Source organism: Rousettus aegyptiacus, unplaced genomic scaffold, assembly GCF_014176215.1.
Source record: "Rousettus aegyptiacus isolate mRouAeg1 unplaced genomic scaffold, mRouAeg1.p scaffold_m13_p_3, whole genome shotgun sequence".
Classification (NCBI taxonomy): domain Eukaryota; kingdom Metazoa; phylum Chordata; class Mammalia; order Chiroptera; family Pteropodidae; genus Rousettus; species Rousettus aegyptiacus.
Genome location: NW_023416306.1, coordinates 142,703,725 through 142,718,801, shown reverse-complemented (window position 1 = coordinate 142,718,801; position 15,077 = coordinate 142,703,725). Strand labels below are relative to the sequence as shown.

Here is a 15,077-nt window from a genome sequence, read left to right as displayed (position 1 = left end):
TTGAAAACTATTTGTCCTCATAACAACTGTTAAAGAATCATTCTTGCTATTATGAATCCTGTGGCTAACGTCCCAACAGGAGTATCACCTAGGAATTAAGTCGTCCATGCCTTCTGTTCTTACTGGAACCTTTTATTAGGCGCACATGCAGGGAGGAATTGCATAGCAATTGCCTTGGCGCGACGTGCTGACTCATCCCACGTCTACACGCGGAGCCAGGGAGAGGCTTCCCATCTGCTGTACAGGAGTGGGAGGAGCCTGGAGGCACTGATCGCATTCGCGCAGGGCGGGGTGCAGCCCCACTGATCCCCGGGCACTGCTGCGCTGTTCGTTTTCTCCAGGCGGAACGGGGGGCACGCGGCGGCGATGAGCTGGGAGTTGCTGTTGGCGCTGCTGGGGCTGCTCGCATTTGTGGTGCTGCTGCTGTACTTTTCGCGAGCCGATGGCGACCTAACCCTGCTGTGGGCTGAGTGGCAGGGGCGACGCCCAGGTGAGGACCTTTAGAAGCACACTCGTCCAGGGCGGGAGATCGGGCTCCGTGCGGCCGAGTCTCTGTTGCCCCTGTATCTCTCTGAATTGCGTGGAGCTTCCACGCGGCAGGGTGAGCCTTTTTCAGAAGCTGCGGGTCGGGGAGCTGGTTGCCAGAGTAAGAGAGCATTGGAATCGGCGGAGCGTCCTCAGGGCCCTGAATTCTTACCGGGGTCGCGGAGATTCTGATGCAGCATCGGAAGGTGGCGCGCAGTCTACCTGATTTGTAAGGGAGCCTGCTTCTGAGGACTGGAGCTCCGTTTTTCTACCCCCTGAAGTTGTTTATACTTCACTCCTCACTCTCCTGGAGTTTTGCAATAGCAAAATTTGAGGTTGTCAACGAAAAGAAGGCCTGAACCTCTGTAAATTTAGGAAAGGAGTTTTGATTTGGGCCACACAGAAGATATGCCCGAGAGCAGAGCCCCAAGAAGCCTGTGACTTGGAAAAATGAGGGCTGCTTATACAGGTAGAGGGGGAGGCAAGAAGTACAAACATTTCAGGTTTTACGTCAGGTGGAAAGGATGTACAGATAAGGTTGAGTTATGTCCCCTGGCATCAGGGAGTCTGAGAGTAGAGTTTGGAAACATTTATTTTTCAAGGCAAACTTTTAATCAGAATGCAAAAGGAACAGGCACTGCTTTCTGTAATTATTTCTCATGTTGAAACTGTTAATTATTATTCTTATAGAATGAGCCTAGTATGGAATCTTAAAGGCTCTTTATTCTCTTCTGATTAGTGATTTTTAGTTAGAGCAGTTAAAACACCCTTTCTTTCTCGAGGCGAATTGGAGTTATCCCCCCACGCACTCATTGGAACAGAAAGGATTATAACCCTAGAAGGAAATGGATTGGCAATCGCTTGGACCAAGTTCACTATTGATATACTAAGTAGCATCGCCCCTTGTCTCACTTGTATCTGTGCCCTGCTTACTATTTGATGCTCATTTACAGAACACACTTTAAGTGCTTAGTAAACATTGTGCTTCACCCTTTACACATGAACCTTTGTCCTGTAGAACAACTCTTATGAAGTAGGCTTTATTAATCATATTTTCCAGGTAGGAAAATTAATTTTCAGAGAAATTTAAAGAGCTTCCCAAAGCTAGGTTTTGAATTCATAATGGCTGGGGGAAGTGGGATTTCCTTGGACTAAGTTTCCTGTATGAAAATACTCATCATGTGAGAAGGTTTGCTTGGAAGTGATAATATGCTTAAAAAATGGGGCCTGTACCTTCCATGGGGGTGAAAATTGGTTCTTGAGGACTGAAAAAGAAATGTACAGCTCAATCCTACCCTCAAAATCTTTGTCCTCAGTATTGCATTTCTCACATGGATTTTTTTGGGGGGGAGTGGGGGGAACGTAATATGTGCAATACTGATGTTATTGAGTTCATAGAAAACACATTACACATACCCAAGGTCAGTGCTCTGGTAAAGTAGTGTGGTTGGCTGACTTTCTCTTAATCTTTAGCTCCATCTCAGCAGACAGGATTCACTGTGTCTACTGGTTGATCTTTGGTCCTTTTGTGTTAACCTGGACTTTGAGAATTATATAAGAATGGTTTATATTTTATTATTTAATTCTACAAAAATTATTCAACCCATTAATTATGTCAGGAGCCGAAAAGGAAAAAGTTTGACAATATTTAGCAGCTAAATTAAAAGTTATTTTCACGTATCAAGCAAAAGGTAAAAGTTCAGGTGACTAAACAAATTTTAAGAAATTTATTAAATTTTTTTCAATCTTTGTATTTTATTGGAAAAACAAAAGTTGTTGAAGAATTTTTAACATATTGCTATTATTACGTAGTTATATAATTTGCTAATTTGCATGTTTCTGATTACCATCTATCTAAATAAATACATTAAAAGTTATTCAGCAAATACAGTCATAAAATTCAGTTGAATGTTAATAGTTTTTAATTTAATTTTAAACTTAATTTTTAAATTTAGCCATTCTTAAACCTGCATTGACTGAAGAGTAAACTTTATAGAACTCCTTATGTAGAAAGCACAGATTTAAGTACAGTACGTAAACAGATATGCAGTATATCTGTGGAATTAAAATTCCATGGAAGAGTTATTAGGGAGAAAATGACAAAAAGGACTCCTGGAGGGTGGCAATGATGACTAAAAGTTAAATGAACATGGAGATAGACTCAGATTCGCCAGGCAGCTCAGACCAGAAAGATGGGCAAACTCTATCAAGGTGAAAAATAATTTATCCTCCTTATCTTCTCAGTAGGTTTATTACTTTTTGTTACTTTTAAAAATAGACAATATACTCACATAATAGAAAATTAAAAGTACAAAAGGACATACAGTGAGAACTCAAGTTCTTTCTCACCTCTGTCACGCAGGATGACTAATTGTAGATATTCCAGAGAAAGGCTCTTGGCACAAGTCCAGGGTAGCAAGTCTCAACAGCAGTTTATGTGAGGGAAAAGCAGGTTTTAGTTGACAGGAACCTCAATAGGTGTCAACTGTGAAGTGACTGCCAGAAATAATTAGGCAAGCCTAGGAGATGTTTCATATCTGAAGCAGCAAACTGCAAACAATAGCAGATGTCTTCTGTCACCTGCTTGAATGTGTTACCCTCTGTGCTGGGCACTGGGGACATAGCAGTGACTGATCCAGCCCCTGTCTAGGCCCTCACGGAGCCTGTCTTCCGGGGGACAAGAGGAGCAATTTAGTCAGCTCACCCCGCTCTGCATTGTTTAGACCCCATGAGAATCCTGTGTCCTGCTCTGGTTAGTTCTCTTCGATAGGGACGTTCGCCAACTAGAGCTTGTGCACAGGGTAATGTGTAGAAGGGTGAGGAAACCTGATACAAGCTAGCTTTATTGAGAACGAAATATACTTCTCATCTGAGAAAGTAGGCTGCCAAAGCGGTCATCCCTGAAGTTTACTAAAGTACTTAGAAGAGAGAGCAGGCTGCCAAGTGCATTGGGATCTTTGATTTTGCTGGCAAGGCTTTGGTTTGCCCTTCCCCTACAAGCCTTGGCAGATAGGTAGGTGTTCTGTATAACCTTTCTGAGCTTCCATATACCCATAATGCACTTGGTTTCCCCATAGGGGGTTAAAATGGCAGTGTAAAGTTATGATAATCTTCATATAATGAAGCAGAGGTGAATTCTAGGTCACGCCAGCTGTCCTGTACATGCCTATGTTGGAAATTTCCCTGTCATTGCCTTGGTGTTGTGTCAGGTCCCACGGATAAGTCTAGGCTATTTTTCATTTTGGCTGCCCTGGGGAGGGCCCCTAGTGTAACTCTTACTTCCATCTGAGTGCAGGTAGCAGAAAGATGAGGTGTTTATTTGGAGAAGCAAGAGAGAAGAGGACTTAGGGAGGACATAACAGCTCTCCTCAAATAAATAAGGGATTGTCATGTGTAAGACAGGCTTGATTTATTCTTTCTGATGCCACAAGGCAGAACTGCTGCTAGTCACTAGAAGTTGAAGGTGTATTACATCACTATAAGAAAGAATCCTTGAACCCCTTGAATGATTAGATGGGCCCAAAAAAGGAGTGAGTGTCTCAGAAGTAACTAGCTTCCTCAATCTGTGAGGGAATTAAGTAGAGACTAGTCAATAGCCTGAGGAGAGAATTCCCAAACTGGGTTGGGGGTTGAACTATGTTTCCTTCCAACTCTGAGAATCTGCTTTCAGAGGCTCTTAAACAAAGGCCATGAGGGTGTCAGATTCTGTGGAACTGGTCAACAAAAGTTGGTGCTAAATAAAAAAGTTTTTTTCTCCAGGGTGGGAGGAAAGATGCCAGAACTACAGGTGGGTGTGAACGTGAGCCTGGGGGTTTTCATCATTGGATTTAAATAATATTTGCATATCTGGGTAAAAATGAAATCTTTGTTCTATGCTAGTTAGTAAGTAGTTACAAACAAACTATATTTACCCTAAAGTCTGAGTATTGCAGAACTTTGGAGCAATGAATAGTTGATGAATGAATAAATGACTATCTGAATATACATTCTGCTATTCCTGAGGAAGTTCTTCAGGATTGTGGCTCAGCGGTGCCTTTCCATGATGATACCATATCATGTGATAGGAAAGCATTGTGTCCTAGACATAATATTTGGGACGTTTCTATCTTTAGTTCAGATATTTACATGAAACCTCTTTCCAGAGGACAAATTCCATTTTCCTGAATGGCTAAGGAACAGTTGGGTCTAAAAATACTGATCATATTAAAATGCGGGCACCACACACTAGTGGTCAGAGTATGGGCTTTGGAGCTAGATATACCTGGGCTCATATCCCAACTCTGCTAGTGTTCTTGGGTGTTTATTCAACAGTAGTTTATGAAGTCCTGTCTATGTTCCAGTGTGGTAGGCATGAGGATACCAGGGTCTCAGCCTTAAAAGGGTTTACAATCTAGTGGGACAAATTAATGTCTGTAAACCTAAGTTTCCTTTTTTTAATAAAATGAGATAATTTTTATTTCATAAGGTTTTTTGTGAGAGTTTTAATAAGGTAATATGTGTCAACGCATAGGAAGTAATGAATAAGTGTTAAGGCATTATAGCTAGTAACCCCACGGCCCCTTGCTAGAGATATTGGAACTGATAAGTTATTGAATAATTCTGTGCTTTGCTGCTGAAAAGTACATTTGTTAAACAATTTAGCAACTGTTAGATTTGACATTTTATTAAGCACTGAATATGTGTCAGACACTGCTCTGAGAACTTCACGCGTTTTAACTCGTTTTCTCAACAGTTCTGTGGAGGTTTTATAATTAATTCTATTTTCTTGTTGTGGAAAATTTAGGCACCAAATTCTCACACAGGAGCCTTTCACTGCTGTGTATGGTGGAGCTGGAGTTTGAACGCTGGCAGTCTCTAGAGCGTGTACTGTCAACCCGACGGAGGTTTTAGAATTGCTTAACTAAAGCGGTAAACTTGTGTCCTGATTTTTAACTTTTCTGATCAAAAACCAGAAGTGTGTGTGTTGATACCTTATTTGTTATTTTTTATAACATATTTTAATAAATATGGCACACAAGAACATTGCACTTCAGTGGCTCTATGAATTCAGAGAGAGAGTGGCTGTTATCTTCTGCAGTGCTGATGAGTTTTTCATTGGATCAAAGGCAAATAAACCCTTGTCATTGCTTTATTACTGTAATGTTTTTACAGTATTTAAAAACATAATTCGGCAAGCAGAGTACAGCATTTTATCTCGCTCTCATATGCATTTTACCTTGGGTGAACTACTGGGTTCTTCTAAGGTGAAAGCATAGGCATTTGGAAAGCACTTTTACAAAATGACCTTTACTTGATAGGCACTGGGTATGATTGACATATAGGGAAAACATGACTTTAAACTTCCAGGATGGTTCCACCATACCATAGAGTAGAAATTAACATATTCAGATTCATCATTATCAATACTTCCATTGTAGGGAATTAAAATAATAGAATTGAAAACTGGATGGGAACTTAAGTGACCATCTTCTGAGTCTCTCATTTTATGGAGAAGGAAAGTGAGAAAGGAAAGTCTAGGCAGACTTTCTATTTACTTAGCCTTATTTTTCTCGATCAAATACAGAGGTAAGTAGAGCTCTGAATTGAAACAGTGGAGTTATAAGGCTTACCTTGAAGTAAAGCCTGGAAAAATCATCCAAGAGTCTGGAATACACAAAATAGTGTGATAACCATTACTAGTATGATTTGTATTCATGCTTTCTTTTTTATTTGGGTAGGAGTTGTTTTCTTAGGGTATTTAATTTAAAAACTTAAAAAAAATCGCATTATTGAGATACAGTTATCACAGAAAAAACTGTAGTTAATACATACAACTTGATGAGTTTGTGGGTAAGTATACACCTGTGAAATTATCACAATCGAGGCCATAAACATAGGATATTAAAAATTTTAAGCTCTACACATTCTATCTTCATATTTAGAGGTATTGTTTAAAACACTTTTTTTTTTCTTACTGATCTTTGATTATGTGTGTAATTCATAGTTTGTTTTCTCTCCTCAATCCCCACTCTTTTCTCAATAGAACGGGAGCTGACCAACAAGGTGATCTGGGTGACTGGTGCATCAAGTGGAATTGGTGAGGAACTGGCTTACCAGCTGTCTAAACTAGAAGTTTCTCTTGTGTTGTCAGCGAGAAGAGTACATGAACTGGAAAGGGTGAAAAGAAAATGCCTTGGTAAGTAAATCTAAAACAATAGCAATGATTCCTGGAAGTAAATCAGAATCCAAACTCAAATTCAGCTGGGGGAAATTTCAGAGGCCCAAGTGGGTTTTCCTGGGCGGTACCCTCTGGTTCCAAATGCTCCAAGTACTTTTGTCATTCTCTTAATTAGCTGCTTCTGCCTTTTTCTTCTCTCTTTCTGCTACCTTTCTACTTTTTTTATTTTTTTGCCTCTGCACTGATTCTTGGCATTAGGGAGTGACCACCAATTCTCTCAAATGCCGGTGGATTTTTAGTAACCAAATGCCTTATATTTTTATCTTAGAGAAAGAATATTTTGGTTCTTATGTATGATATCCACATATGTAACCAGAAAAGTTAAATTAGAAAGGGTCCTGACTCATTTTGCTAAAATATCAGATATTAAAGTCATATGGGATGGTATAAGATTTTTGTTAAAAAGAATAAAAGAACAGGAAGGGAATTAAATTTAAAAAGTACAATTCGCGATAGTATTTTTTCATGTTCATATATAGGGTAACAATTAATTTTTGTTTATTTGGGTTTTATTGTAATGTTCACATTTACAAGCAGCATCAAGTAATAGTGTGCTGATGGAACTACCTACCTGAAAATGAGAGTTGGTTACCAAAGCCACAAGGCCTCTTTCACAATATTGCTTTCAAAAGCCTCTGGCATTTCTGCCCTGGGCCTCTACTTACGGTAGTTGCTCCTCTGTTCTTGAGACTTGCAGGTCCTACACTAGTTGCTCCTCTGTTCTTGAGACTTGCAGGTCCTACACTAGCAGAGATGAAGCATATTAGCATTTCTTAGATGGAATGAGGCTAATTGTTTTCCTTTTATCTGTCAGATCACTGGTGCAAAGTTTTCTATTTCTTTTGAAACAGTTAAATGTTTCTAAATTTACTCCTTTTGCAAGAAGCCTTTATACCTCTTGTATTTTCTCTACTTGCTTGTTTTTCTTATTGGCAATATGTGTATTTCAAGGTTAGAGGCCAAGAAAATTAATTTCATTTTTTTTTTTAATGAACAGAAATATAAAGGAACAGTATAGTATAGCTTGTTGGTTGGGAATTTCAGGATTATATCTTTTTCCTTGTTTGCCTCTTGGAATCCTTATCCTCCAGAAGGAAACTTCTATGTATATGTTGAGTCACTGGAAGACTCTGAGCTTCTTACTGATTTTAAGCATAAGTAGTCTTTATTTGTTAATGCGTGTAAAAGGGAAGCTAAACTTTGCGAACCTACCATAAAACAAATGTACTTCTAATGAAAATGATCTAAAATTTTTGCTTTCTTAAGCATGTATTATAATCTTGACTTCTAGAGTCTATTCCAATGTTAAACTATTTATATACAAAGTGAAGAGAGCCATTTTACTTCCTGTGTACCCAGCCAACATTTTATCCAATAGGATCTTGCCATTTTACCACCAGTCCTCTTCTTGGTCACTGAAAGAAATTCTTCCATAGGGCCACCCTGTAGAAATGAGTTTGTTGCCAAGTCTGGTTGTAGGGTGGGTGTTAATGCGAGTAGAAATGATTTCCACACTAATTTTTAAGTGTCTTTATTTAGAGAATGGCAATTTGAAAGGAAAAGATATATTTGTTTTGCCTCTTGATCTGAAGGATGTGAGTTCCCATGAAGCTGCTACCAAAGCAGTTCTTCAGGAGTTTGGTAAAGTAAGTAGCATTTTGAATTTTAAGTCTTCCTTTTAAGTAGCTGCAAAAGAGAGTCCCATCTGTAGTGCTATCATTCAAAGGGCTTTAGGCAAATGGATCCAGGCAGTGTGATCAAGGGATCAAGGCCCATAAATTGGGCCTCCTAATCTGAGTCTTCGGCTTTGTGTAGTTAGTACTTTTCATACCTTATCAAGTATTCCTGCATGTAGGACAAAAGGACCTAAAAATTCACTGTGCCTTTTATTTTTATGATATATTACTTTCCATAAAAAGTCACTTAAAATAGGAATTTAAGTCTATAGGTAAATTCTGATTTTTATTTTATCTTTTAATTGCAGACTTCTGGAAATACGCTATTCTGTTCCAGTGGTTTTTCAAGTTAGCAATATAAGCAACCATCCCTAGGTATTCCATCAGTCCATTTATGGGTCACCCCAAAATGCCCCTTTTCTAATTTTATTTTACTAGATCGATATTCTGGTCAACAATGGTGGAAGATCCCATCGTTCTTTGTGTTTGGAAACCAACATGAATGTCTACAGAGAGCTAATAGAGCTTAACTACTTAGGGACAATGTCCTTGACAAAGTGTGTTCTGCCTCACATGATCGAGAGGAAGCAAGGAAAGATTATTACTATAAATAGCATCCTGGGAGTCTTTTATGCGCCCCTTTCTACTGCATATTGTGCCAGCAAACATGCTCTTCGGGTAAGGCTGCTCAAACTCAACTTTGATAGAATTGACCTAAGTGCGTATGGGGGATATGTCATTATTGCAGGAGGTCATTGGAACTGGGCAGAGATCCAAGGAGACCTTTGGTAGAAGACATCCCCAGAAGGTGCTCAAAGACTTCAGCCTCACATACGTCTTCCTAATTCAACAAACATGTATTGAGCACCTACACTGTACCATGCACTACAACAGATCCTGGGGATATAAAGATAAGATATGATCCTTGCTCTCAAGAAATATATAGTCGAGTCCAGGGGTCCCCAACCCCAGGGCCATGGACTGGTACTTGTCTGTGGCCTGTTAGGAACCGGGATGCACAGCAGGAAGTGAGCAGTGGGAAAGTGAGTGAAGCTTCATCTGTATTTGCAGCCACTCCCCAGTGTTAGCATCACTGCTTCAGCTCCACCTCAGGTTGTCAGGCATTAGATTCTCATAGGAGCACTGGCCCCTGGTGTCCAAAAGGTTAGGCCACTGGTTTAGTCAACATATCACCCTTTGCCTTCTCAGTTCTACCATGTCTTCATGGCAAATTTGGGGTCTACCCCTCATTTCTTCTACACACACTTTAGGGTATAGTTTTTCTCATTTCTGTGACTTCTTTTTCCTTCCCCCTTTGTAGATGGGGTTTATTTTACCTAGTCTAAACATAAAAGCATGTCAGAAATAGAAACTGCCCACTGGATGATTAGCCCTGGGCTTCATATCCTTACTGGAGCTAGCTTTGACTCTTTTTATCTTGGATTCATAGGAAGAAGAAAATCTAGTCAAGGCAGAGGCTAAGAGAACAGCTTGATTTGAGTTGCTTAACTTATGAGCTGTGAATATTAGAAACAAGTGCATTTTTAATGTTGGCTAAGAGTAGATATGAAGAAATATTATTAAACTATAACATGGAACAAATTAAGTCATAAGGCTAAGAGGAGGCAAATGATTAAAGGAGATACATAATTTATAATTAATGCTGCTGAAAGTCAGTTAACATAGAATGTTTCAGTGTTGGAATGATGAGATGCAATAGCCGAATGATCATTAGTTTTATCAAATTTGAAGCTTTGGTTCCTTAGGATATTTTCTTTTTGCTGTAAGAAGCAAATAGTTGATGAGAGTGATGAAATGGAATGTTACATTGATGATTTCCTCATAGTTTGTAGTAGGGTATCAGTCACTTCCTGCAGAGCAGTTGGGCAAGTCTCAGGCTGTTAGATAAGAGAAGGTGGCTGCCCCATCTGTTTGTTACCAAGTATCTTATAAGACATGCAGGATGCTTTCAGTTAAACAATATGCCTTCTCTTCAAGACACTGTTACTGGATTTGATCCTCTGATACAATGCGGCAGGTCGAGACTAGTTAGTTACTCTCTCTTGCCCCAATATACTAGTAGCTGAATACTGGAACCAGAAGGCTCTTGAAAGAACACATTTCCTTCCCTGAATCCTAGCGAGCTATAGAGTGAGCTTGTTTGTCTCTGAAAAGTTCACATGCTATACTAAATGTGATTTCAAACAAGGAGAGGTTTTACTGTGTGGATTGGCTCTCACGGTGTCCTCTCTCTTGCTAAAGGGGGAAGCAGAAGGTTAAGGCTATGGGAGTTCATTCATTTAGGGAGCTCTTTTCCCCCCTATCCATCTGAGTCAGGCACTGTATTAGTCTCTGACAGCATGAACCCTCATAGGCTGTGTTTGTTAGGGACCAGCATTAAGGGCTAGTAATTATTTAATTTTGTTGGGTTATAAATGAATGTACTCTATTAGCTGTTTAGGCTTTTCAGTAGTTAGCTTATATACCAGTATAGTCTTAGAACATTTCCTAATTTAGGAGAAGAGAAGAGGGGAAGTAGATGTTTACTCTGTATTTGGTTTAGAAATGGCCAGTATCTTTAAGTCTAGGGAGTCTTACTACCCAGAAAAGATAGATGTTGGCTGAAACTAATTGTTCAATTTTAATAAAATAGAAAAAGTTGAATTCTTCCTCAGCGAGAGTTTCTGTTGAGTACTAATCCCTTCTTACTCTCTCTTGCCCCCAATATGAGCACTTTAGACCACTTGGAGGGATAGAAGGAACCAAACCTGAGTGATGCTCAGTAGAGAACATGTACTCCTTTTGAAGTGGGGAGATGGGGATTAGTGTAAGGAGGGTGTATCAGAATCTCCAGGGGGTAGTTTTTCACCTGTCCAGCGCTTACCATAAAAATCACTGATGGCCTGAGCCACCACTACCAAAGAGGTAAATCCATTCATACCCGGAAAGAGCTATGAATGCCAGTTCTAGATTGCGTCCAGTCTTACAGTTAAAAATGCCTAATAAGCCTGCACAATTACATTTCCTGTCCTTTACTCAGGCATTTCAGAACATACTTTAATAATGTGCTATCATCCTTCATAAAATGTTGAAGTAATTTCATGCTAATAGACATATTTGTGTTTTTAAAAAATTTCCTCCTCCTCCTTTTTCTTTCTTTTTTTTTTTTTGCTTATTAGGGTTTTATAAATTCCCTCCGAAGTGAACTTACCACATACCCAGGTATAGTACTTTCTAACATTTGCCCAGGACCTGTGCAATCAGATATTGAGAAGAATTGCTTAACTACAGACATCACAAAGGTAAACATTTTTAGTTGGGGTATAATTTGAGTGGTTTAGTAGTTACATATTGGTGTTATATCACTATGCCTCATGGTTTTCATGTTAGAACTGCTTAAAACTTATTTACAAAACTTAATTCATGACATTTGGAAAACTGTTAAGGTTAAGTGATAGTGCTTTGACAGCCAATTTTAATCAGGCTAAAGAAATTGCTAAGATACTACTTATAAGTAATCCAGCATGATGTGATCTAAAAACCCAGTTTCTATCAATTCACAAATTATAGCAATACTGAAAAGTTCTCTGTGTAGCTGAATTTTAGTATATTAAATCTTACTGTGCTTTTAAAGAGGAATTACGATGAAAGAGCTTAGAAGAAGCCTCTTTGAATTGTGATGATTTTAGTTAGCCTCACCCAGGTCTGTGATTCCCTCAGCTCAGATTACAAGTAATAATTTATCAAATGAATAGCAAATGTCTTGTGAAGAATCCATTCTCACTCAATAATACAAAATCCCTTTAAAGACCATGAAATTTTCCTTCTTTTCCATTAAGATTTATACTGAGACAAATGTAGGTATTACTGCTTCTATATAAATGTCCACAGATTTAATTTATATTTTCACATCGTCTGTGGAGGCTTTAAGATAAAATAGGATAAGCACTCAATTATAGGAATCAAGGTGCTTGGGATGTAGACCTGGTCATTACAACGATCTGTGTAAACACAGATGAGTTACTATCTTTCTGGGCCTCAGTTTATTTATAAATGGTAGCAGGTTAACTAGGTTAGCAGTACCAGATTTCTTTACTACCAAAAAATCACTTTTATCTTTTATCTCCATTTGACTCCCATGGACTCTATTTTTACAGAATTTCATTTGTTAAATATATATATTAATAATTTGTTAAAAATTTTTTATTACTATAGGAATATATACTTATTGTTAAGTACATTAAAATGATACAATTCTAATTAAAAGCAAAGAAGCTTCATCTTTTAATTAGGCTGCATAATCTTATCTGGTAAGTGCATGATTCTTGTTAGGCTTTTTGAAATATGACAAAGAGCTGATAGACATCCATTAATACCTATTGGGGATTCCTAAGGGGTATGAAGTCACGTTAAAGGACTCAGTCAACTAAATGACTGCTGGGTCCTTTCTAGCTTAAACATTCTGTGAAATACCTTAGACAAACACTCAGCATTCTCTTAATTGTCAAAAATTTCTTAGACTTTAGGTACTAATGGAGACCAGTCTTTCAAGATGGTGACCAGTCGTTGTGTGCGGCTGATACTAATCAGCATGGCCAATGATTTGAATGAGGCTTGGATTACGGAGCAGCCTTTTTTGCTAACAACATATTTGTGCCAATATACACCAAGCTTGGCCTGGTGGATAATAAAAATAATAGGGAAGAAAAGGATTAGTAACTTTAAGAAAAATTCGGTAAGAACAATTTATATATTTCTTAATACATATTGATCTTGTAAGAAAGTATGAAATTTTCTAGTGCTTAAAAACTTTCCTTACTAACCTTCCACCAACTTCATGATACATATACAAAATATAAAAGGGATTCTATCCCCCAAGCATGTCTGTTGTTTTACTACTGCTCTTGGAGAAAGTTTTCTATACAAGGTAAAGTCAAATCAAAGAATGCCATTTTTTTCTTCTACTGTTTGACCAGTATGTGTGCCAGATGTTCGTTCTACTCACAGACTCCTACTCGTCCTACAAGCGTCAGCTCTGGCGTAACCTCCTTAGTTTGATAACTGGCTTTCTCTCTCATTTCTCCCCAGAATGATGTGAACCTCAGCCTCGTGCTTACCTCTGTTAAAACATTTACTGAGCTTTTAAAACAGATGCACTTTCACTGCATAGTACTGGTTGCTTTGACTTGTTCTGGAAGCACTTGGCACATGTGAGATGTGCCTATGTCCATGTCTAAGAAAACATGCTGGTCACTCATTCTTTCAGCACACATTATTAAAGAGGAGTGAGGAATATTGTGAACTATTTCTGAGAAGAGTGTAACCATTGAAAGAATTTAATATGTAAACAGCACAGGAAATGTAATGAGTTAAGCCAAATATTATATGTATGATTACACAAAGGTTATTTCTGTGGATGGTTTTTGTCAAAGTATTTTTTTTTTCAGTTATTACTACCCTCTTTTAGAAATAAGTTAGTAGGGTTTGATATCTAAAGAGAATTATAAAATGGGATCATACCATACATATCATTATCTAACCTAGCACTATTTAAGCAATCCAGGAATTGTTAGACATTTTAATTTGCTCCAAGTTTTTGCAGGACAGTAAAAATGAATTACTAACAAAAGCAAAAACCAAAATGCTTAAAGAGACTTAAAGGTTATTAAAACTTCTATGATGCACTAACCTGTCCAGAGCTTGAAAAATCATGAAGGTGTGGGGATACACATTTTCTACCAACTTGTACTGTGGACCAGTTTGCTTTTATAAGTGTTTTGGTAATGTTGGGGCTTGATAGTGTGGCATGCTTCTAAAGGTACAGTTTCATCAAAGATTACATCTGAGTTTTAAATAGTGGTATTGTGCTCAGTGATGGTTAAGAGTTAAGAGGGAAAGGCCACCTTCTAGGGAGGTGATATAGTATCTGGTGCCAGGATACTTGGGTTGATATAATTTTTGTCTTAGTGCAAATTCTTCTAAGTAGTAAATGCAGTCTTCCCAAATGAAATGTCACATCTTAGGGGTATCAAGTTGCCTTGTTGTGTTATTCCATTTTAAGCAATATACTAAAAGTTTGCATATCATTTTAGAGTTATCTATCAAATATTTCAATTGAAATACTCCGATTCTTTGTAATTATTAAGGCAAGTCAGCGTCAGTATGATAGCTGTTCCAAAAGATTAATAATAGAGATTTCAGCATTTCCAAAATGACCGATAGTGGAGATAATGATGCTAAGCCCAATAGATATATTTGTGTAGATCTAGAATTTTAGCTATGATTTTTATTCTAATTTAAGCATTTGCCTCAGTTTTATAAGGATTCTCAACTGTGAATCATAATGATATAGCTTCTCAAAACAGAATTGTCAAAAATTGGGGTAAATACAAGGAGGGACTGATTTGTGTCACTGTCACTTTTACAGAATACAGATGATTTTAGATTCTGGAAGAGAAAACGTGATTGAAGGAGTACTTACATTTTTTAAGCCACTGGAAGGAGAAATAGAAAAAAGAACTATAGTAATCCATCTAACATAAATGTATGGAATATGACATGAAGCAGAGTGCTGGATAATGACCAAAATAAAGAAAATCTGAAATGGGTTCTGTCTCCAAAGTACTTACACTGTCTTAGAAGAATTGACAGGTACAAAT

At 38.1% G+C, this 15,077-nt stretch overlaps 1 protein-coding gene across 1 annotated transcript; it reads left to right on the top strand.

The window, feature by feature from the left end:
- Positions 1-279: 279 nt before the first annotated feature.
- DHRS7 (dehydrogenase/reductase 7) lies at positions 280-15,025 on the top strand. The gene is made up of 7 exons (XM_016162406.2): positions 280-490; positions 6,548-6,700; positions 8,282-8,388; positions 8,857-9,096; positions 11,598-11,720; positions 12,938-13,153; positions 14,846-15,025. The coding sequence occupies exons 1-7, from the start codon at positions 367-369 to the stop codon at positions 14,885-14,887; spliced, it is 1,005 nt and encodes a 334-aa protein (XP_016017892.1). The 5' UTR covers positions 280-366; the 3' UTR covers positions 14,888-15,025.
- The last annotated feature ends 52 nt before the right edge of the window (positions 15,026-15,077 follow it).

Excerpts from the sequence above, each read along its gene's own strand:
- DHRS7 (XM_016162406.2), top strand. The coding sequence starts at position 367 with ATGAGCTGGGAGTTGCTGTTGGCGCTGCTGGGGCTGCTCGCATTTGTG. Across the intron at positions 9,097-11,597 it reads CCAGCAAACATGCTCTTCGG|GGTTTTATAAATTCCCTCCG; the intron begins GTAAGGCTGCTC and ends TTTGCTTATTAG. Across the intron at positions 11,721-12,937 it reads TAACTACAGACATCACAAAG|ACTTTAGGTACTAATGGAGA; the intron begins GTAAACATTTTT and ends AAAATTTCTTAG.